The sequence below is a fragment of the Octopus bimaculoides genome, chromosome 4 (genome assembly GCF_046866305.1).
Source record: "Octopus bimaculoides isolate indiv1 chromosome 4, ASM4686630v1, whole genome shotgun sequence".
Taxonomy (NCBI): domain Eukaryota; kingdom Metazoa; phylum Mollusca; class Cephalopoda; order Octopoda; family Octopodidae; genus Octopus; species Octopus bimaculoides.
In genome coordinates this window covers 86,476,226-86,501,225 of record NC_142931.1, presented here as the reverse complement: position 1 = coordinate 86,501,225, position 25,000 = coordinate 86,476,226, and the positions used below count along the sequence as shown (strand labels likewise).

At 35.7% G+C, this 25,000-nt stretch overlaps 1 protein-coding gene across 8 annotated transcripts in view; it reads right to left on the bottom strand.

Moving 5' to 3' along the window:
* Positions 1-25: 25 nt before the first annotated feature.
* LOC106879415 (neuronal cell adhesion molecule) overlaps positions 26-25,000 on the bottom strand; it is a 179,921-nt gene continuing 154,946 nt past the window's right edge. For all 8 annotated transcript variants that reach the window (XM_089350920.1, XM_089350918.1, XM_089350916.1 and 5 more), the window contains exons 7-15: positions 24,550-24,681; positions 22,970-23,072; positions 20,657-20,820; positions 14,955-15,113; positions 13,355-13,501; positions 7,903-8,220; positions 6,863-6,994; positions 803-881; positions 26-435 (exon numbers count right to left, since the gene is read on the bottom strand). In XM_089350920.1, coding sequence (XP_089207046.1) covers positions 246-435; positions 803-881; positions 6,863-6,994; positions 7,903-8,220; positions 13,355-13,501; positions 14,955-15,113; positions 20,657-20,820; positions 22,970-23,072; positions 24,550-24,681 — 1,424 coding nt within the window. In that variant the 3' untranslated portion in view covers positions 26-245. The remainder of the gene's footprint in view (positions 436-802; positions 882-6,862; positions 6,995-7,902; positions 8,221-13,354; positions 13,502-14,954; positions 15,114-20,656; positions 20,821-22,969; positions 23,073-24,549; positions 24,682-25,000) is intronic.

Sequence of the window (25,000 nt, the reverse complement as noted above, 5' to 3'; positions counted from 1 at the left end):
GTGTGTATATTTTTGTTAAATTTGATTTGTTTTTATTTGTTTTATAATTTTCTCTCACTTTTTTTTTTTTGTTTGAACAAGTCTGACGGAAAGTTTCATCATCGCCGCTTTGTTGAGACTGAAAGACAGCAAGAATAGATTTCAGATGGAAATTGGTTGTTTCTTTTGTTATTTCTTTATTTTTCATTACGGTCTAGTCAAGAGAGGGAAGTGTTGGTCAGCATCATTGCCTGATGTTGCATTATCTAGACATTAGACTCATTTCCTTTTGATTCATGACTTTGGTAAGCGCCAATGAAAGAGCCATCCTCATTGAATCTGCTGCCGGCATCGTTGTCGCTGTACTCTCCCATGCTGTCCGTATCACTGGCGATACTCTTACCAGTGCTAGAGATAGATAGGTTGTCAGGTTTCTTAAGGCCAGGGTCATCGTCTCTGCAAAAATGCAACAGTATGGAAGAGTTAAGCTAAACATCAGAAGGATGGCAATGTCCCACGACAATCAGCACGCAAGAAGAAAGCAAACATGAACGGAAAAAACGCTTTTTAGACAGCCACATGCCAACAGACAACATCGACATTACACAGGTTTCAACACCAACAATTATATTTAGGATACATAGATCTCACAGACTCCTTTTTCTCTCCTTTTATATTCCCTTTTAAGACAGTTTTTTTTCTCTTTTTTTTGTTTCATTTGATAAAAAAATACTTTTTTCTATTTTGTGTTTCATATTTTCCATTTCCATATTTAAATTTTCTAAAATATATTTTTGCTTCTTTCAACACCGATAATACCTACGTGCGGGGTAGATCATGAAATCCACTGTCAGCAAGTTCTTTTTCAGGGTTATGGCCGGCTTTTCGTTCTTTTTTATCAACTGTGAAATTAAAGAAAAAAATAGTAAAATAAATGGAAACACAGACATAAAAACAAATTTGAGGAAAATTTAGTAATATGGCTCTGTTGTTAAAAAAACGTCACTTTGCAACCATAGATTTGGGTTCAGTCCCATAGTACAGCATTTTGGGCAAACCAATGTTTTGTGAGCAAATTTTGTGGATGGAAACTGTGTATTGTGTGTGTGTGTGTATGCTTGCATTATGTCTTCGTATTTGCCCCTCATCCCACCACTTGCAGAGTAGGACTGAGATGTGAAGCAGACTTTTAACCACATAATCATAATGGCACACATTTCCATGTTTTTTTGTTTTGTTGTTGTTTTGTTTTTCTATCATAAGTTACTTATATCTATCTCCTTGTGTTAATTCTGTTTTTACAGAAACAAAATTCACAGTTTGATAGAACTTATATATATATATATATATATATATATATATATATATATATATAGGGGTTGGACAAAATAATGGAAACACCTAGCATCATAACATCATAATTTTGAAATATCTATAAAACCATCAAAAGCTTGTCTATTTTTATATTTTTTGATTTATTATTAGTGTTGCTTAATATTTTTTGCTAAAATTGCTGTTTCTTTTCAGATATCAGATAAATGTAATTAAAATTCATTAAAATGACAGATCTATCGGACTTTCAAAGATGTCAAATTGTTGGTGCTCATATGGCAGGTGCTAGCGTTACAAAAACAGCTGAAATGTTTGGTGTATCAAGAAGTACTGTCTTGAAAGTAATGACAGCCTTTGAGAAAGAGGGAAAAAACCTCCTTGTCGAAACAAAACTCTGGAGGAAAACCAAAACTTTTAGATAGGGACTGTCGGACTCTTATGCGAATTGTTAGAAAGGATCACAAAAGTACAGCTTAATGACCACCCCGAGAACCCAGCCAGTTTCCACAAGAGCTGTTTGCCAGTAGCTACACAAAGCCGGATTTCATGGGAGGGCTGCAATTAGAAAATCACTACTTTCAAAAACAAATGATGCAAAGCATTTAGAGTGGAGTAAAAACCTACAGAATTGGTCCCTAGAGCAGTGGAAGAATGTTATTTTCTTGGACGAGTCATCCATTACCCTATTTCTGACCACTGGCCAAGTATACGTGTGAGACAACCAAAAGAAACATTTGACCCAGACTGCCTTTTTCCAACTGTTAAACATAGAAGATGACCTGTGATGATCTGGGGGGCTATATCTTGGAAATCTGCTGGCCCAATGGTTTCCCTTCATAGCAGAATTAATAGTCAAGACTATTTAAACATTTTATCTGATCAAATACATCCTATGGTTGTGGAACTGTTTCCGGAGGGCAACGCAATCTTTCAGGATCATAATGCACCAATTCACACAGTTAAAGTTGTTACTAAATGGCACGAGGAACACTCTAAGGAAGTTGAACATCTTATCTGGCCACGACAGTCCCCAGATCTCAATATTATTGATCATTTATGGTGCATTTTAAATATACAAGTAAGGAGTTGATATCCTCCACCATCATCACTACAAGAACTGGAGACTATTTTAGCAGAAGAATGGACAAAAATTCATTTGGAAACATTTCAAACTTTGTATGAGTCCATACCTCATAGAATTCAAGCTGTAATTACTGCTAAAGGCAGTCCTACCCCATATTAAAATAAATTTGTTTGAAATTTTAAGGTGTTTCCATTATTTTGTCCAACCCCTGTGTATATATGATTGTGATGTTTGTGCATTTCAGAAAGGTATTAACAGTGAGTGAAGTGAAACAGCAGAAACTGTAACTTCTTTGTAGAGAAGGCTTATCAGAAGATTCACTTGTTTGATGTTTAAAAGATAATACATTACTTTCTTAGGATTAAGTATAGGGTCCTACATTTCTGTGGGGAGAGGAGGTTAAAATGGGAAGTTATGACATTCATGTCACTCTAGATCAGTGGTTCTCATCTGGGGTCCGTATGATCCCTGGAGTTCATGTAAGACTTTTGGAGGTCCACACGAATAGAACAGTAATCAAGTGGGGTTCATAGGCAAAAAGTGGTTGAGAGCAAAAACTCTAGATGGGTAGACATGAAAATAATTTTAAGGAGTCAGTCTGAAAGAAATGTCAAAACAATGGCTACTAACACAAAACATTCTTTCAAAGTTGACGAACACAAAGAAACCAAAGAGTTATAACGAAACTTGAGAGTGCTACTGTGACAATAAATCATAAAACAATGCAGAGATGGAAGAAAAAGAGGGTAAATGGATAAAAACACTTGGTGACCCAAATTCCTGAGGTAAAATCTTTTTGTCAACAAAGTTAATCTATGAAAAAAGTGGAACCAAGAAAGAAAAAGAACAAAAACAATTTCTGCCCCACCCCACTGCCCTAAGTTTCATGTTAGGAGCATAAAACCTTCTGTGTTATATTTAGCTAGGGATCTGTTATATGTAGCTGAATATATATGTTTAGAGGGTCAGATATGTATTGTTTGTGCATAAAGCTGGATGTATATAATTTAATATAGCTAGATGTACATAGTTTATGCAGCTATATATATCATCATCATCATTTAACGTCTGCTTTCCATGCTAGCATGGGTTGGACGATTTGACTGAGGACTGGTGAAACCGGATGGCAACACCAGCCTCCAATCTGATTTGGCAGAGTTTCTACAGCTGAATGCCCTTCCTAACGCCAACCACTCAGAGAGTGTAGTGGGTGCTTTTATGTGTCACCCGCACAAAGGCCAGTCAAGCGGTACCATCTTTAAATAGAGCTCAAAACTGATCCGTTGAAAATACTTTATTACAATAATAATAATAATGAAATTGACCCAAGTACATTTCGAGCTCTATTTAAAGTTGATATATATATATACAAAAACTCAACTGAGTATTTTGCTAAGATTGTTAACAGATACTAGATTCTTTTGCCAAATTTTTGGTGTAAAAAAATATATTTAAACACACACACATATATATATATATATATATAGTTTATACAGGCAGATTTATATGGTCTATATAATCAGGTGTAGGCATGGGTATGTGATTAAGAAGCTTGCTTCCAAACCATGTGGTTTGGGGTTCAGTCCCATTGTGTGGCACCTTGGGCAAGTGTCTTCTACTATAGCCACAAGCTGACAACTCAACTTTTAGAGTGGATTTGGTAGATGGAAACTAAAAGAAGCTTATCATGCATGCATGTACACACATGCATATATGTATACACACACACTATAATTGAGAAAACTCTTAACTACTAAGTTGGAATTATATAACTTTTATTAAAAGAAAGTGATTATCAAGGTTTACCCCGTCTAGTTTGAATGTTTTACATGAAAATGTGGTTTGCAAATTCTTTTATTATTGAAGATTTCAACTACATACTAATCAGAAAACACAGTTCTATTCACAATCTACAATGATGTACTTATTTTTTTTTTAATGTATCCCTTTACTTCTACTGTTTCCTAGTAATGCTCTCTCTTGTTCTCTTTCTATCACTTTTTTGTTTACCACCTTTATTCTTATTAGTCTTTCTGTATCCTTATGACTATCTCCCTCTCTAATCCTCATCCTTCTTTTTTTCAACCCGTGCCAGTGGCACATAAAAGCACCCATTGCACTCGCAGAGTGTTTGGTGTTAGGAAGGGCATCCAGCTATAGAAACCATGCCAAATCAAACTGGAACCTAGTGCAGCTCTCCAGCTTGCCAGCCCTAGTCAAATCGTCCAACCCATCCCAGCATGGACAATGGGCGTTAAATGATGATGATGAATGACTTTCTCCATTCAGTCTTCATTTGTAAACAATTTTACACTATATTTTTCATATCAATTACATAAAAATTTCATATTTCAAGTTTCATTTGGTTATACAACTTACATATTGCATTATTTATTTTCACATTAGAATTTTTCAATTCAATGTAATTTTCACCTTTCCTCTATTTTCATTTTTACTCTAAGCAACCCTTTTTTACTGTTATTCAATCATTTGATTGTATAGGTTATTAATACTAAAATGTATAAATATGTATATTGCCAAAAACAATGCAAAAGAAATGTTATACAATCACGTGTTCAAATCTACAGTAAGTTTAAAAATTTTTTTTTATTTAAGTGCATACTAGGTGTGCATTCCAGTTCACAATAAACTGAGGACTGGTATGAGGTTAAGTAGAGTCAACATAATACTTAATTTCTTCATAAATTCTAACAATGATTTTGAGTGCTTGCTATTACTCTAAATTTATTTATTAAGCAAGTGAGTGCTATTAGACAAAGAATACAAAGGGAAATTAATAATATCAGAAAAATTATACAAATTGGGGATCAAATATGTAAATAATATTCAACAGCTAACAGAAAACCACCTGGAGGGCAGTCTTTCTCATCACCATCATCATCATCCTTTAATGTCTGTTTTCCATGCTGGTAAGCTGCACCCAATTCCAGTCTGATTTGGCTTGGTTTCCATGGTTGGATGCCCTTCTTAATGCCAACCACTTCACAATGTGTGCTGGGTATTTTTAATGTGTCATTGGCACAAGTGCTGTTATGTGGCACTGGCATGAATATTTTTTACGTGACACCGGTACTGCTAGCATAAATAATGTATAATATATATATAAAAGGTGCACAAAGCAGTGGTGTAAGATAAGCAAACATTAGATCAGTTCAAATACATCTGGGACATATTTGACTTGTAAAAAGGCTGTAATTATGGCTGTTGGCCATGGAGAAAAATTCTCACTTTAACCACCCTCTTATAATGAAGTTAAAACTTCCAGTGAGTTCAAAGTTGTTTCACTTGGTATCTAGTGGTGAAGAAAGCAAGTTCAAAACACATCTACTTGTCCATAGAGGGCACTCTCAACTGAGTGGTTTTTTTTACACCTTTTCCCCAATGTAAAAATTTTTCTCCATGACAGATTACAGTCAAATTACTTTTCTTTATAGATCAAATATGTCCCTAACACATTTGAACTGATCTAAAGTTTTGTTTTTGTGTGTGGTGGGCTGATGCCAGTGGCACATGAAAAGTTCTGGCTGATGCCGTGGCACATGTAAAGCTGCTTTTGAGTGTTAGGCCTCGCGGAGGTAATGACTGAGACCTTTGGCATCATGTCATTCTTGAGAAGAAGACTTGTCTAGCCAAATAAAAGCACAGTCGTGGAAGATACTGGTGTCATGCAATGGCACATAAAAGCACCCATTACAATTTCAGAGTGGTTGGCATTAAAAGGGACATCCAGCTGTAGAAACTATGCCAAATCAGACTGGAGTCTGATGCAGCCTTCCAGCCCTGGTCAAACTGTCCAACCTATGCCAGCATGGACAACAGATGCTAAATGATGATGATTGTGTGTGTGTGTGCATGTACTCTTATCTTGACATCATGTGATGGATGCAAACGAGCATCAAAGTGAAGGTGCTTGTTTTCAGTGATCTGTGTAAAACATGTTTGGAAATTACCTTGCTTGTAAACAGGTAAAGGTTGGGGGTATGAAGAGAATCTAGCCATAGAAAACATACCTTACTAAATTCTGTCTGACCCATGCAAGAATGGAAAATGGACCATTTCAATGTCTTAGTTTTGGTATGGTTTCTATAGCTAGATGTCCTTCCTAAACACCAATCTGTTTACATAGAGTACTGGGTGCATTTTTCATAGCACCAGCACTAGTGTGTGTATGTAGTGGGGATTACCTTAGCAGTTACAATATGAGAAAAGGGACAGATTTATCAGTGTATAATAAATTAGAAGTAATTTGAGGGAGAAGTGTTTAAGAGTGAAGCCATGACTTTTGAATCACCATATCTTCCAGAACGCTAATCTTAGCAACTGTTTATTTGATAAAATGAAGAAAGAAAAACCCAACCCAATAAAAATGCAACAAAAGGCATAAATAAAATAAAGCAAACACTGAGTGTATAATGTAAAAATATAAAAAAAAAAAGATGTTTTCACCAGAGTAGTTATCGCCACTTTGTCTGTTGAAGAGTATGCAAAGGAGAAGGATGAAGATGATAAAGAAGAGGACAAGAGCTACAATAAGAGCAATCCACTTAGCATCGAGACCGGCTGATTGCATGGTGGTTCCTGAAATGAAGAGACAATGATGTTAGTGGAGCAGCATTGATAGCAGCAGAATATAAACTTTAATTTTTCAAAAATCAACAATGCTTAGTAGTTGATAACACTTAACCCTTTAGCATTTAAACCGACCATATCCGGCCAAAAGTATTCTGCCTATTCTATGTTCAAACTGGCCAGATCTGGTCTCTCACACCAACCCTACAATATCGTTTTAAAAATTAACAGCTACCTCATCAAAATCTCATAGCTACGAGTTAATGCATGATTAGTTCAAAACAATATGGATAAAAAAGCATTAATTATGGCAGAATAATGTGAACACTAAAGGGTTAAATCACAGACACAATTATTGGCTATAATCAGCATTCTGTAGTCACTGTGAACTATCTAGTGTACTCTCATTAATCAATGCTCAGTGCACCTCTAATTATTCTTTCATCAATATTGTTATTGCCATTAGTTGGCTTGGTCATAATTTGAGATTCCTCTTAACCAGATCCACATTCTAAATGTTATAATCATCATCTACATGTATAGAGATGAAAATTAACTGTTCCTATATATCTAATAACATTCACTTGAGAGTGATGTATATTTTGGAGTCTTGCATTCCCTAACAGAGGATGAAGATCACTCAATTATACCGATATTATTAGCAGAAGCACAACATTAAATTGAGGATCTATCAAAGCTAATGGAGACAGAGATTCCTATCACAGAATTGTGAGATGCAGCTAAATTGCAGCTGCTTGAAGGAGAGAGTGATGCACTAAGGATTCTTGTTGACAGGATGTACTAAAATACTTGGACTGTCTTGTGTAAAGTATGGCATCACAGAGGCAACATGGAATTATAAAAAAAAAAAGTTAGACAAGCATACAACTGCTTTATTTTTGTTTTAGGAAACTTACCACCTGTTGCAGGATTCTGTTTTAAAATGGCATATTTTATAACAACCTCAATGCTGTTGTTAATCGTAATTGAATAATTGCCAAGGAACATCTTAAAACGATCTTCATCCATCTCAGATGTGTTGACTATTAGAGTCCAGTTTTGCAAGATCCTGACATCTTCAATAGCAAAAGTTTCAATCATATTTCCATTTAGTTTCCAGATGAGTTTTGTTTTGTCTTTCACTAAAGGATCAACCCTAAAATCAATAGGAAATACAGCAACGTCTCCTCTGGAAATCACCTGGTTCTCAGGAGCCATCAGAATTTCCGTTTTTACTGAAAGCAGAAATAGAAATGTCAATAGTGCATCAACTCAATTTGTGTAGTAAAGTCAAATTATAACATATCTATCTAAGAAAAATAGAGGTGATGAAGACATAAAGCTACATCATTGACAATAAACCTATGAGAAATCTGTGGTCACTGAATTTGTTAAAAACAGCAAAAACTAACTCAAGCCACACCATGTCATCTTAAGGAGAGGATAAATTAGATAGTGAAGTCCTCTGATATACAAAAAAAAAAAAAAAAAAAAAAAAAATGTATAGGGTGATCACAGTAGGTGAACCAGTTGACCAAGTCTGACCTAGTATTGAATAACAAGATAGAAAAAGGAAGATTTGTAATAATGACATATGTAGGAAGGTTGTGTATATACAGGTTTAAGATAGTGATAGGATCCTATAACTCTAAATAGAGGCCAACAATTTAAAAAATTTGGTAGCTGTTGTGATTTATTCTTAATTAAATAAATTAATTACATTATTGTCACAACTATCCCTCACTCTTGTAGATAAAGCTTTGTTTTTCTGTGATTTAATAAATCTGCACTTGATATTTTATATTCCTAAGGAACTCTATTCTGAAATATAAAATAGCCAATCGAAAACTTTCTTTTTGTTTTCTAGATGTGATCAGTTTGTCTTTGAGGAACTCTAATATCAAAAGATGATAGAGTCTTCATTCAAACAAAACTAGTAGTACACTGGTTAAGTTAAGTGGCTAAAGTTTCTACTTGTTACCTCGAAAAGTTTAACTGATGCTTGTGGCAAGAGCAGGAGTTGCTGTAAAAAGTCAATGAGAGAGAGAGAGAGAGAGAGAGAGAGAGAGAGAGAGAGAAAGAGAGAGAGAGAGAGAGAGAGAAAGAGATGTGGATTAATGAAGAATAAGCCTTTCTCAAATACAAGAAGTGACTACAGGAAAATGTTACTGCAAAAGGGTTTCTGTTTGGTTTCAGAAATGTAATATTATCCAAGTTTTCATATCGTTTGTAAATCTATCACATTTTAGATACATCTAAAATATTTCTGGAGTTAGCTGTTTTTAGAGTTTAATAGTTGTCATGTCTAGTATCATGTGAAAGTTGCTTTTTTTTGTATTTTTCTATACTGTATATCCTTTATGTTTAGGTTTGATAGACATCATATTCTAGTCTACACTGAATGTACATGACAATTTTACAATTCTCAATCTGTGGTTTTTGACAACTGACTTTGAAAAAGAATTTAATAAAGATGGTTGTTTGCCAATAATGTATGGCTATATCAATGCTGATTTAGTTATTGAAGTATTTTCATTTTCATTTTATCTAGTTTCAGCTCATGAGCTGTGGCCATGCTGGGGCACTGCCATTTGGTGTTGCTACACAATTTTACTTCAGGAATTGACATTTGGTGCATGAGAGAGTTTGATGCAGCTGCTCTCATCTGCACCACCTGCCGTGAAGTTGGTTCATCTGGGACACCTGACAGGAAGAGGTCCAGCCTCATCTTGAAGACACCTACATTCACCGCATGCAGGTCTCTCAGGTCCTTCAGGAGGATATTGAAGAGCTGTAGACCTCTGAAGCCCAGGCTATTGCAGTATCTTGTCCTACATCTTGATGGCAAACTTGGAGTCCTTAGCACTATGCAATGGCGTCCAGTTCTTTTATTTGTGTAACTTTCGATGCCAAAGTTTGGGACAATTCCTTCGAGGATCTTCCAGATGTATATTATGGCATATCTTTCTCGACTACGCTCTAAGGAATAGAGTCTTAATCTCTTGAGTCTTTCCCAATAGCTTATATGCTGCATAGAGGCTATCTTCTTTGTGTAGCTTCGTTGGATTGCCTCAAGTTCTGAGATTAATTTGACACTCGTTGGTGACCATAGCTGAGAGCAATAGTCAAAGTGGCTTAGAACAAGTGTCCTCCAGAGCACCATCATGGTTTCCTGATCTCTTGTTCTAAAAGTCCTAAGAATCCATCTGGTCAGTCGCCTGCATTTCATTGACAATTTAGCAACATGAACATGAAAGGATGCATTATTACTCATGTAAATGCCCAGGTCTCGCACTGTCTCTGCTTCTGGGATTGCAGTCCCTCCAGGTCCAGTGTATTTAATGGGTACTGCATTTAGTTTTGCATGCTGATAGCACAAGGCTTGAAACTTTTCAGCATTAAACTGCATGTTATTCTTTTCAGCCCATTTGTATATTTCATCCAGCTCACATTGCAGGTGCATAGTGTCTTCAGGGTTCTGTATTACCTGTCAGACTTTTGTATCATCTGCATAACTTGTGACCGTGGCTCTCTGTGTGGCTGAGGGCATGTCTGAGAGGGCCATTATGAACAGTAGTGGTCCCAAAACAGTGCCTTGCAGAACACCGCTCACTATTTGCGTGTCATTGGAGGTGGCCCCATTGGCTACTACCACCTGACTTCTATCCTTCAGAAAGTCATGAAGCCATTCTCCCAATTTTCCAACTATGCCGAGATCACGCAGTTTGTGACGTATTATTCCATGATCGACTTTATCAAAGGCCTTTGCAAAGTCGAGATATATCACTTCCACATTTGAGTGGTTAAGTAGCTGTTTCAGCACCCAGTCATAGTGTTGTAAGAGCTGAGTCAGGCAGCTTCTTCCTGGTCGGAAACCATGTTGGGTGTCAGGCAGCAAGTCATTTTCTTCAAGGAAGGCGATTAGTTTCCTTCTGACTATTCGTTTCATGACCTTGCTGATGTGCGAGGTCAAAGAGATAGGCCTGTAGTTCTTGGCCTCCGCTCTGCTACCTCCTTTATGAATAGGGCATATTTTACCCTCCTTCAGTTTTCTTGGGAGTTTGCTAGATGCAAGGAAGCTCTGAAAGAGGGACTGCAACGGTCTTGCTAGGACTCGTTTATATACCTTTAGAAGGATTGCTGGGAATCCATCAGGGCCAGTAGCTGAGTTTGGGTTCAGTTCATCTATAGCCCTTATTATATCAATGTAATTATTTCTTGCTGTTCTTTGAACCATAAAACAATAAATTGCTATATAAAAACAATCACTTGTAGAGATTTGAACCCCAACCACAAGATATTTAGTTAGGCATCATGAGTGACCACCACAGTTTGACATGTCTGATCTATAGGTTAATCAATCAGTGTGAAACTGTGGCATGATATGGTTTCTTGGATATTATAGAATTTCATCCTCTTTTCACCCTATAAAAACTGCTTGGGCATTCTAGCAAACATCCTTCTACAAATTGCTAAGACATGATGACCTTAGGGATTCAAGGAGACAACCTCTTTACACATTCGGTGATACCCAACACAAGAGGAGGCCAACAAAGAACTGATGTAACATCAGAAGGAGAAAAACGCCACACAATGCACCACCGCAACCCCGCTATCTTTTTGAGCTACAATGTTAATATGCTGATAGTAACTGCTTTGTCCTTATCTTAGCTACTGGTCTTTGATAACAATTCTCTATATTTCTCATACAAAAAAACAAAAACAAAAAACAAAACAAAGATGACACTGAGTTCCATCACAAACAAACAAAATAATCATATACATCTATATACGAGATCAAATTTTGTTACTTCATCCCTTGTTTTTCCTGGATTTCTCTCATTAATAGGCTCCATCTGCATTAAGTGACTGGTACTCCTTTATACAGCTATTCTCATTCAAAGGCTTCACATGTCCATACCAGTACAGTTTTCTTTTCTCTCTAGCACACTACGTCTTATTCCTCTTAAGCTCATTTTTTTCTCTGAACATATTTGTACTTAGTTGTTAATGTACACTTACATTGCACATCCAATGAAGCAAGCAAACTTCATTTGTTTCTAGTCTTCATGGCCCATGTCTCACTATTATGTAGTGTTGCTGTTCATACAAAAGCAACATACACTACTTTGCATTCTGAGAAAGAAACCTTTTGTTATTAACAGAAGTAAAAGCTCTCTGAACTTTTCCAGCCTTTGTTATTCTAGTAACTATACTTTTAGAACATTCTGCTCCATTACTAATTAGGTAACAAACTATCTGCTACCTCTAAGTACCCTCCTGGTTATCTGAAAAAGCCTATTTTCTGCATGCTCTCAATGCTTATTGCTCCTAAGCATCTTCCACATACAAAGTGACCTTTCCCTGTTAACCTGCATAGAACACCACTGCATCTCTTGTATGCCCAGAGTTTCCTTTGGGTACACTGAATTTCTACCTACTTCATTTCTACATATTGAGCAAGGCCATTTCCCTGATGGAACAAGGATCTATTTTCCTACTTACTAAAATTTTGGTCTGTGTTTCAGGGCCTTAGAGGTAGTTTACTTAGCAAAGAAACTGATCTGTTTAACCCCAGGTCAGGACTGAGTCAGCAAAACTGTGATCAAGTGTTCGTTCCACTCATAACCACTTCAACCATCTTTTTCTACATTAGAGGGTACATTGTCTAATGCTGTAGTTCTCAACCATTTTTTGTCTATGGACCCATTTGATACCTATGCAATGTTTAAAAATGTTCTATTATATTTTTATAATTAGCTATTATTAGAAATTGTATTAAAAAAATGTTAAAATGTTTTATGTATTGTAGAAGTATAATCAATTTATTTCACAAACTTTAACAACTAAACCTTATATGGACCCTGGTTGAGAACCACTAATATGTCCTTTCCATTTTTAAGGAGATTTGTTTGCTATTTAGTGGGGTTGTAGTTGTTCACCCCATCATCTCTGTTCAAGCAAAGACAACAAATTTAGTTAGTTCAATCTCAATTTCTTTCTCCACTTGAGACAAAACCGGTCAAGTAATCACTAACTTTACTTTACATGGTGAAATTAAACTTGTACAGTTATTAAAAAAAAACCTTACGTTATATTTCAAATTATTTAAAACAACATTTCAGTATCTATTTTAAGGATAATACATTTTTTTTCCCAGCTACAGGGATTAAGGGCATAATTTACACAGAAATTCTCAGTCGTTCAAACCAGAAACTAAAATGTTGTCTTGATGCTTTTGCAAGGAAAATTCCACCTTTCACTCATTTAAAAATGAACACACACACACATTGAAATACAACAGAAAGAGAAGATTACTAAAAACATGTGGCCCACTATGAAATGGAAAAGAAGAGAATATATACTTACATATAACATTAAATGAAATATCAGCAAAAATTTCTCCGTAGTCATTTTTGTATGTGCACTGGAAGTTGCAGATATCAGTGCTCTTCCTGACATCTGAGAAGGTGAGAGAAGAACCATCCAAAGACAATGATAGTCTGTTTATCATTCCTAAAAGAAAAAAAAATTGGATAAGAACCCTATTAGTATGGCACTAAAAATGATAAAAGGAAAAGAAACTGGTAAAATAAGGAAGGATTGAGTTATTTTGTGGTGAGAAGGCAATTGAGATTTAACTGTAGCTGAGTCCCATATACCTATGATCTTTTATTTTTCAAATAGTGTATCTAGAACCATATTTCCCTTATATGTCCTCTCTTTTTGTCATTATTGTTTATCTTCAGGTCAGTTTGTACTCTTTTATACTCTTTTACTTGTTTCAGTCGTTTGACTGCAGCCATGTTGGAGCACCACCTTTAGTCGAGCAAATCGACCCCAGAACTTATTCTTTGTAAGCCTAGTACTTATTCTATCGGTGTCCTTTTGACGAACCGCTAAGTTACGGGGAGGTAAAAACACCAGCATCGGTTGTCAAGCGAAGTTGGGGGGACAAACACAGACACACAAACATATATATATATGGGAGAATTTACGAAAATACAACAGACGAAGACAGGTGGTGTAAACAACAAATGAATGCATTAGTTTAACGCTTGGGAATATAGAAAGTCTTTGACGTTTCGAGCTTACGCTCTTCAACTGAAAGGAACACAGAAAGAAATAAGGAGAGAAACAAGGAGAAAAAAAATATAAATGTAGTGACGACAGGCTTCTTTCAGTTTCCGTCTACCAAATCCACTCACAAGGCTTTGGTCGGTCCAAGGCTATAGTAGAAGACACTTGCCCAAGGTGCCATGCAGTGGGACTTACCACACAGCCACTCCTGCGCCTATGATCAAAGGTGTTCTCGCAATAATCATGCTATCTTTATTTCAGCCATAGTATATCTACAACTGTATTATCCAAGAAGGTAGAGTATAATTTGAGAGATTTGCCTGATATTTCTAGCAAGTCTCCTTATTATTAATCACTCAACTGTGAAGCTAGACTTATCTCATAATTCAGTCAAGAGTCATTATGCAGGAAAATATAGTTTAAACGAAGGATTTTTTCTGTTACAATTTTACATTCATTTTCAAACATATTCATGAGGTAGGGAGTTATAGTTTAGTAGTTGGATTAGTTTTTGTTACCTCAAATCTGCCCTAATTGAACATATTGCTAACTGAAAGCATTTAAACCATGACCAAAACTTCTTATTTCCAAGGATAGTTTATCCTAGATTATAGTATCCAATGTGTTCTTTTTTTTTTAAGATGAAGTATAACTTAAGTGAGATTTAACTGATATTTCTAGAAAGTCAAATGACCAAGTGGCAACAGAACTCACTGGACTAGTTATAAGGATGCCCTTACTGCTAACTAGAAAAACATATAACAATGGAAACCATCTTTCTTTTCAGTCAGGCATAGTACTATGGATTCAGAAGCATTTGAACTCAAAATGTCAAGAATGTAAATGAATGTGGCAAGGAAGATTTGAAAGCAATAATCATTTTACTAACCTCCAGGACGTAGAGATAAGGGCTTTCCATTTCTCATCCATTCAGGCGGATTCAATTCCTTTCCTCCCTTCAGTGATCTTGCTTTACAATGGAACACCACATCTGACTTTTCAGTAACAGTAATTTCATTGGGGGGTTCAATAACCCAAATAGGAGGACCTGTGAGAAATATATACATAAACAGATATCTAAAATATAACGGAGAACGCTGCTTATTAATTAGAATTATGTAACTTTTACTAAAAGAAAGCAATCATTAGTTTCCATTGTTTATAAAATTCTTAAAAATTCAAATTCAATTTTTTTTTTTTTTATTACTGAAGATTCAAATACACACAATCAAATTTTTTTAATCCCTGCCATCAGCACAAAAACTTACATTTCATGCAGCATATATCTGTTTCACTCTTGTTCTATACCACTCTATTCTATTGTTTCCATTAAATATAAGTGATTACTTGGAGAATATTTGTGAAAACTTTTACACTATATCTGTCATGTTTACCGTTAAGTATAATATATTGATGCTTGTTTTTTTGTTTTTTTTTCAATCCAGCCATCTCTTCTATCTTTGTCCTTCTTTCTCACACATACTTCATTGAAAAAACCTTACCATGTCATTCCATTTGAATACAATCATTTTCACTTTCTTCTCTTGCAATGCTGTCTTTCTCTGTCTTTCTGTCTCTACCACATCTATTCAAATTGTCTTCATTAAAAATAATCTACTTAGCATATATTGGTAGGTAATATATTGATGTTTGTTATTTTTCCATCATCCTTCCTTTAGTTGTCATCATTTTCACTCTCTCACACACACACCTTATTAAAAATTCTGAGCACATTTGAAGAAATCTAAGATGAATAATGAATATGAGAAAATAACATTCAAAATGCAAGTTATTTCATTGCATACATAAGTGAATATATACGAGGTGTGTGTAGGTGTGTGTAGATGTGTGTGTGTGTGTGTGTGTGTGTATATATATATATATATATATATATATATATAAAAGAAGAAAAAGAAAATGGAGATTGGGAAGTTAATAATTGTTTATTATTAACATCAAATTAATCATCATCCCATACAGCTGTTTCAATTAATACTCAGTAAATATCAATTAAATATTAAATTTATATGACCTGAGCATAATATCTTTAGAGGGAAAAAATATACCCTTGGATGTTTTATATGTGTTTATGGATTCATTATATATACATACATACATACATACATATATATATATACATATATATATATATATATATATATATATATATATATATATATCATCACCATCATCAGTTAACATCTGTTGTCCATGCTGGCATAGGTTGGATGATTTGACCAAAGCTGGCAAGCTGAGGAGCTGCACCAGGCACACATGCGATACTGCACAGGCATTTTTACATGGCACTGCATGGGCACTTTTATGTGGCACTGCACGGGCGCTTTTACATGGCACCACACAGGTGCTTTTATGTGGCACTACATGGGAACTTCATGTGACACCATGTGGGGGCTTTTACGTGGCACTGCATGAGTGCTTTTATGTGGCACTGTCACAAGTGCTTTATACCATCAGCAGGACTGGTCTTAACACTTTTGCTGCAGGTCACAGGTCTTCTTGAGTATGGCCAAGCGCCAGGTGTCTTGGTCTTTTGTCATTTCGCCTGAAAGGTTCATCTTCCTCAGGTCGTTCTCCAGTACTTCATCCCACATCCTTCTGGGTCTCCCACTTCCACATGTTCCATCCACTTTGAGAGATTGGCACTTCTTCATGGAGCTGTCATCATCCATCCGCATCACATGACCAAACCAGCGCAGTCTTCTCTCTTGCACACAGCAACCAATTCCTCTTATGCCTAACTTCTCTCTCAGAACACTCGCACCATGTTGAACATGTATGTATGGTTGCATATACTAGAGTAACAAACCTCTAATTCTTCTCTTGTACTCTTTAGAGATTTTTCTCTCGTTTCTTCTTCTATTATCCTACTGTCCTGCAGCACTCCTAGGTTCTTATATCCCCCATTATCTACTGAATATCATCTTGTAATAATTTTATACCATCAGAATTTATCAACCTCCCTTCATAGTTAACATGACATGCTTATTTACCCCAAACTGTATAGATATCCTTACTGTTTGGCTTAGAGAATTCAGCCCCCCCCCCATTTTTTGGTATACAGTTTGTGGTCAACCATATATATAGCTGATGATTTATTTTCACTCTGGTTTTGGCAAAATCATAGACAGTCTTGGATTTTCTCAGAATACTTGTCAAAGGGATTAGTGCTAATAATGAAAAGTAATGGACAGAGTGAGTCTTCAAAATCTCCATGTATTTTCATGTTTTCAAATGATCTATTTGCATATAAATGCTATTGCCAGTGATATTGCTATTTTCTAGGGGGGGAAAAAAAAACCCTAATCGTCTTGTTGACCTTAAGTATTCTCAGGCAATCCAAGAGTCAGCAGTGTGGCACATTATTGTAAACTTTCTTATAGTTTATCCAACCAGTACAGCATATGGTATCCTCCCACACATTCCTATCCACCATCTATATTCTCCCTTATATTCACCTTCTTGTACTCTGATATAATTGCTCCACCAACTCATCACCAGCATCTCTCTCTTCCTTACAGCTAAACTCCACCCACATCCATTAAATATGAAGTAGCCAAGAATCTCTTCTACAGCAAGATAGGTATCTTGCCTGTCCTTCTACCATACTTGTGCCTTTCAACAGCTAGTATAAGGCCATCTCCCCCTTTGAGGCTGGTGTTTCTTCTTTGTTTTGCAAGCTACTTGGTGACCTTCCCTCCTGCTGGTATCATGGAAAAAACATCTAATACATTCTGTAAAATGGTTGGTGTTTGAAAGACATTGAGCTGAAGAAACCATACCAAAACAGACATCCCTCTGGCTTGTTAGATCTTAAAAAACTGTCCAGTCCATGCCACCATGGAGGATGGACATTAAATGAATATATATATGAATATATATATAAAATATTCTATAATTTACCTAAAAAGGTTTTTTTAACATACTGACTACTTGGTAAAATTATTAATTAATTAATTAACTTTACCCTATGTTATTATAATATATATATATATATATATATATTATAATAACATATAAAATCAAAACAAAAAATGGAACAAGAACGTAACAGGCAACAACAAAACATTTGGACAGTAGGTGATACAAAAAAGGACAGGAAAAAACAAAGACGGACATTTGGAGCTTTCAATCTTCAGTTGAGAAGCAGACCATCATTGCAGTTGCGTTCAGTTAATCTAGAGACTGCTCTAATCTGGCTGGTCCCAAGGAAATCTAAGCTAAGAGCACTAGATTCTTTGGGAGAATGCAAGCAAATGTATATGAAAACAAAGACGAAAAGAAAAAAAATGGAGAAATGGTACACAATTACAAATACAAAGAACAGGTGTTTTTCAACTAAGGATGAATTAGATTAAGCTGGCGTGTGTAGAAGTGAAAGCCTTATGGCAGGAACATAGAAGATGAAAGTCATGGGAAGAAATATGAGAGATGCCTGGTGGTTAAGAAAACGTTGCTTGAAAGAAGTACTGGCAGATTCAATATTTTTACAACAAACATGGGATATAGCCATATTTGCACTCCTGGTAACATATGGTGTGGGGCCGGTCATTCCATCAGTGTCAAAGCTAATTATTTGGTAAACATCTGTGGTGGTGGTACTGGGAATGCTGGATCCCTCCTCCATGTCACTGGCCTTGGATTAGCCATAATTTCTAGGTGTTGCGACTCTACTGGTGGGTACATTCGTTGCAGGCTGGTCACTATCTGTGTCTATGGTTTGTTCATTATCTGTGGCGGTGATACTGGGATCTTCAGTGACACTTTCTGTGACGTCACAGAGTGTCACCGAAGACCTCAGTACCAGAGATGTGGTCCTTGAAGCCACTTGATGCTAGTAGCTCATTGTAGTAATGGGCAGTGGCATTGAAGATATCTTGGCTTGAGGATAGATTTGAGATCATCTTGCATACACCTTTCACTAGGTTCTTGAAAATTATAGGGGGATGGCAGAAGTCTTTTGTTTGGATTGTGATAGGGCCTGTATGTACAGAGCCCAGATATAAAGTAACATCTAAGAAATCTACTGTGGTGAGATTTGTTTCAATGGTGATCTTGAGACCTACTGAGCCAATTATGCTAATTAGGTCCTTTCTAACTCTAATGTGTGGTTGTTGGATCCTCTAGAGATGGCTAGGGCATCATCTCTGTAGAAGCTGAAGAGGACCGAAGGAAACCTCTTCCCTGAGATGCCCAGGATGTACAGTCTGATAAGATCACAGACATCAGTGCTGTCATATGCTCCCATAGCTACATCAAAGGAGCTCTTGGTGTCAGATTGCTTGACTCAAGTTGAATCTTAGCTGAACAGTACCGTCTTCCTGACATACATGATAACTCTAATATTACTATCACTAATATCTGTGAAGCCCTTGGCAAAAGAAAGTGCCTTCAATAAACAATAACTCTTTAGAAATAGATAGATAAAAGTCGATAAAATCCCGCCATCTGTGGCGCCTCAAAATCAAGGGACCTTGTGTGATATCAGGTGGAAATTAATATATTAATGGAAGTGGCCATTGCAAGATCTGCATTGCGGAGAGAGCCAAAATTCTTAAGTACTATACGAAATCTGGCACGTTAAATAGTCATAAAGAAGTGTTTTCTAAATGTGTCCACTTCAAGCGCTGCCTACTGGAAAATTGTTTCTCCCCGTTTGTTGGTTAGGCATCTCCGGGTTTATAAGGGTTGCTTTTCTCTCGGGTTCAGGGGAGATAACCCGTCCTCATTAACAAGGCTTTGGCTTTGTGGATGCGAAATCTTGTCCAAGATATAAAATTTTGTTGTAACAATTACTAATCTATTCTTTAGAGTGTGCTTCTTTTCTGATATATGTCTTTTTTTTTATCAACTATATATATATATATATATATATTTGTTTTTCATGCTGACCAAAAACAATACAGAAACTTATGAAATGCTCCAGATTGCTAATGAATCAACTTGTATGAGCTAAGCATCTGTTTTTCAGTGGCAAAATAGACCAGGCAAAGCAAGTCCACTGGAAAGCACAAGATGATCCCCTTTTTTTGACAGTAAGGACCATCTACATCCTTTGTGTAAGAGTGCACAAACAGCAAATTTAGGATTCAGCTACTAGAAATGTTCCTTGTAGTAAACATCTAGAAATTTGCACAAATGGAAAATTCAAAATATTTTCTTTTTACTAAATACACAAAAAAACTGATCAACTACAAAAGGTAAAAGAATACTTTGTAAGAGCTCTAAATCCAAAACTAAACCAAAAGTAGTCAATACCATTACTTAAAAAGAACTTCCTCTATAGAGATTACTCCAAGTGCGCCTGAAAAATTGAACAAAGAAAGCATGTAAATTTTATTCCAAAAGATTCATGTCATCTGTTTTCTTTAAATACCATGCTTGTATCAAGTATTTTTTAAATAAAATCATTAAGTTGCTTTAATGCGAGCTAAATCTAAGTTATTATCCTATGTATACATTAGATTCTTGGGACAATAATGCTATCAATACATTATGTGATATGGCTATAAAACTACTTTTCCTTCAAATAGTTTCACTTGAAAAATATAGATATACAATAGACGAGTTTACCTCTAACATCAATGCATATTTCAGTTTCAGCAGTCCTAACACTCGTAGCTATACACTTGTAGCAGCCGTTATGAGCCTCTGTAACATTGTTTATCACCAATGTGTGATATGGCTCATTTCGGGGCACTGCAACAGGAGATTCCCACATAATCTCAGGGATTGGACTGCAAGAGAAAATGTATAAGCTGTATTTACAAGATATATATTCTCATGATAAAATGGTTCATTTACATCAACTGCTAGCGCTGAGTCATATAATTACATGCCTAGAGGGTAATCTGATTAACTGAAATGAAACTGTTGTATTTTGTTCAGCAAACCAGAATCTAAATGTCTGAGATGAGTTGTTTTTATTATCGTTATAATTGTTCAGAGAACTAACTCATCTCAAGAAATGAAAAGTTTAATATTTGCATTTGTTGTATAATGTAATCTGTTTGAACATGTGTCAGTGACCTATAATTTAAGTGTGTTATCTATATATATATAAAACATAGGATGTCTGTTTGTGTTTGTCATGTTGTCAAAACTAGAGATCCACCCAACCGATTTTAATGAAATTTTACACATGCATTACATTGGGTCCATGGAGTGTCATGGGCCCAAAAAATTTTCAACTTCTTGCCTAATGTGGACCCAGGAGCAGATAAATCGCATTTTTTAATATCTGCCTTCTATGTCATCCTTGTCTGAACAATATAATGCAAAATGTTCATACAAAAAAACAAACTGCTGTTGTGACCACTTCCGGAAGCTACACTCAACACCTGCAATTAGTCCCCCCCCCCCCCGTATTCCCGCCCCCATTTAGTTGGATGAGTAAATACAGGATGTCCCAGAATTAATGATGATTTGTGTGAAATTGGATGCAATTTTTTTAAAACTCACTGTTATTTGTGTTTATCATGTTTAATGTGTTAAAAGTGCATAAATTTTGAATTTTGTTTATAATTTTATTTTCATTCCTGTTGGACCCTTCTTATTTGTCCACAACAGCTCTTTTTTCAATTTGGCAGCAATCATTTTCTTTACCTCCATCCCTAAGATGGAGCAATCATTTAGCTGAGCTTAAAGAACACATTCAGTTAGCAGTACAGGAGTTAACTCCTGAAATGCTTCAAAATGTGTTTCAGAAGGCTAAGGAGAGATTTGAAGTATGCAGGGATACAGACATGTTGAAAATTTTCAATAAAAGTTTGACCTAAGATTTATACATCTATTTGTTTTGGTATTAAACATAAAATTCTGTCAGTTTTTTTTAAAAAATTTGTTCTATTTCATTGAAACAGTTAATTTTGGGACACTTTGTATGGTGTAACATTGTTAGTCGTGTTGCTCGAGTAAATATAAAAATCAAAGGTCTTCTTGCCGTAAACATCCCATCTTTTTGCTAAGCATATTGTATCAAAGAGTGTATCATCCAAAATGTATATCTCTTTTATAGGCATGGCTGTGTGGTTGAGAAGCTTGCTGTCCAATCATGTCACCTTGGGCTCAGTCCCACTGTGTGGCACGTTAGGCAATTTTCTTTCATTGCAGCTCTGTGCCAACCAAAGCCTAGTGTATTATATAATTGCCATTACTGTATTGACATATAAAAAAACACATACAACCCACTTATTATTGTCATATAATAAACAAACAGAAGTTTGTGTATGAAATTGATCTTTTTTCCACTTCAATTATTATATTTCTTATAAAATACACACATACAGGAAGAGTAACTCTCTCTATATAATAACACTTTGAATGTGGCTCCTGAGAAAGAGTAAAAGTAATTATCCGATCAACGACGGATATTACTGCTAGTTACTTATTGTTTGGAAATAAAAGTTTCAACTTTGAATCTATTCAGGAACTTAGCCATATTCAGAAACAAGATGCCTGAAGACAACTGGAGATGAAATGAATTGAAGTGCAGTGTCATCATCATCATCATCATTTAACATCCATTTTCCATGCTGGCATGGGTCGGACAGTTTGACTGAGGTCTGGAGAACCAGTGGCTCCACTAGGCGCCAATCTGATCTGGCAATGTTTCTATAGCTGGATGCCCTTCCTAACGCCAACCACTCCAAGAGTGTAGTGAGTACTTTTTATGTGTAGATATAAATATTGAGCATTTCACTTTTAACAATGTCTGGAAAATTAGTCTTCAAAGTATCAGATATTCTTATTGAAATATATTTAAAAAAATGTAGCTTGTAGCTTGTGTCAGATATTTTTATTGAAATATAAAAAAAAGGAAATATTAGGTGCTGTTCAACTGAATTTTAATTATTTTGCAAGAAAATCATAAGATGTAGTACTTACATGCCACCATACATACATTGAATTATGAACTTAGTACCAAACATGGCAATAGAACCAGAATTTGTACTGTACAACTTTTTGAGAGGAGCTTCATTTGGAAGAGCTACAAGTGATAAAGAAAAAGAAAATTTAAAAAACAAACAAACACAAACAAACAAACAAAAAAAAACTGGTGCTACCATCATCATTTTATGTCTAATTTTCCTTACCGATGTGCTTTATTTTTCACACAGAACAGAAAACCAGGCTACTTTGGTATTGTGCCTTACTGTGTGGAATGAGGGTGTCTCATTGTGCCACCATCACTAGAAAGGTTGTCTTATATGAGCAAGACTAACTAAAGGAGCCCCTCAAATCTATGTTAGTTGTATTGGGATTTGCCACTCTGCTAAACAAATAGCTTGTGATGCAGCTTGTAGAGATTAAGCTTGGCTAGCACAGTTCACTCTTGCAGGTTTTCTACAACTGGATGCCTTCTTTCACCAATGACTTTACAAAGTGTACTGGGAGCATTTTATCATGCCACTGATACTACAAAGATTGCTTCATTGCAAGGAGGATCAAAAAGAGTCTTTACCTGATATCAGTTCTTAAGAGTTACTGTCCTTCTAGACAGGTATCCTGAAATATGGCTGAAGTACTTTTGTCATTATTGTTACTTTGCGAGCATGGTTTACACAAGCATGTCACAGCATCTCAATACTAATCAGGATAATACTAACTATTCAGTAACATTAATATGATGTAACATTTCAAAACTATTTCACCTGTGAAAAGCATGAAAACCCCATCTTGCTGTGATCTGTTAAACCACACTAGATATAATACTGAATAAGTGAACTCATAAAAGGATAAGAGAGCTTCAATCAACATAACATGGAACTAAATTATTACCTACTTCAATATCACCAGATGGCCCTTCATTGGTGTCTTTTGCAAGGTTCACTATGCTCCAAACATGTGGACCAGATGTTCAATCTGAAGTTAATCTAATATCTTGTTGCACTGATTCCTAGCTATCTATGCATTGTGGTATCTTCAGCAGTATTTGAACCACAAAACTGTAGGCTCAGAACTGGTTACTGTTTTGATAGTGTGGAGTTGTATTAAGCAAAAGCACCTATTGTCTCTGCTCTATATCTACCCTGTTGCTAGCAGAAATTGTATGCTGGTGTGATTTACCTACTATATCTTCCAGGTAATGGAAAGTTTCAAGAAAATTGTTATTTGTCTTTTACCAATAGTAATGTTAAAAATCAATTGGGAACTGATATTGAACAGTGAAATTTGTATAGCTCATGTGTTGTACTGTAGTGGTACAATAGTGGCTGCAATGATGTAGTGATAAGTGTAATGGTATGATGATGAGATTGACGGCACGTTAGTGGCTTTAGTGGTGCAGTGGTGACTGTAGTGGTGTAGTGTTAGTGGGTGTAACTGGCAACAGAATGGATGATAGAGAGAGAGAAAGAAATTTAGAGAAAGACAAAGTCAATATTGAGGGATGAATCTTGCTTCATAAAAGTGGCATAGGACCCTACCTCACTTTCCCTAAAAGAAAGCACAAAGATCAAAATTACCATTTGAGAGAAGAGGGTTCACTGTTAAATTTGTCCATCCTCCAGCTTTTGTAGTGACCTGATTTGGATTGTAGTTATAACAGGTGTAGGAATTCAAATCACTTAACTGCACATAAGTAAATATTAAACTACCTGAAAAGAAAAGAACAAAAGAAAACAAGGAAATATAATTATTATTAATTAGCATCACACTGTATTTTTTTCCCACCTAACAAAAATTTGCTTTAATTTTAGAAATTTTGGCCATCCAAAATTTTTAATATTTTCTAGAGATGATCAGTCAACTACAAAGAGATAATTCTCACTACTTTTTTGTAAATAGTAGAATGGGCTTTAGAAAGCCATCTACCAAAAGATTTGTTTAGCTTCAGGTTAGTTTGCACTCTCTTATATACTCTTTTACTTGTTTCAGTCATTTGACTGTGGCCATGCTGGTGCACTGCCTTTAGTC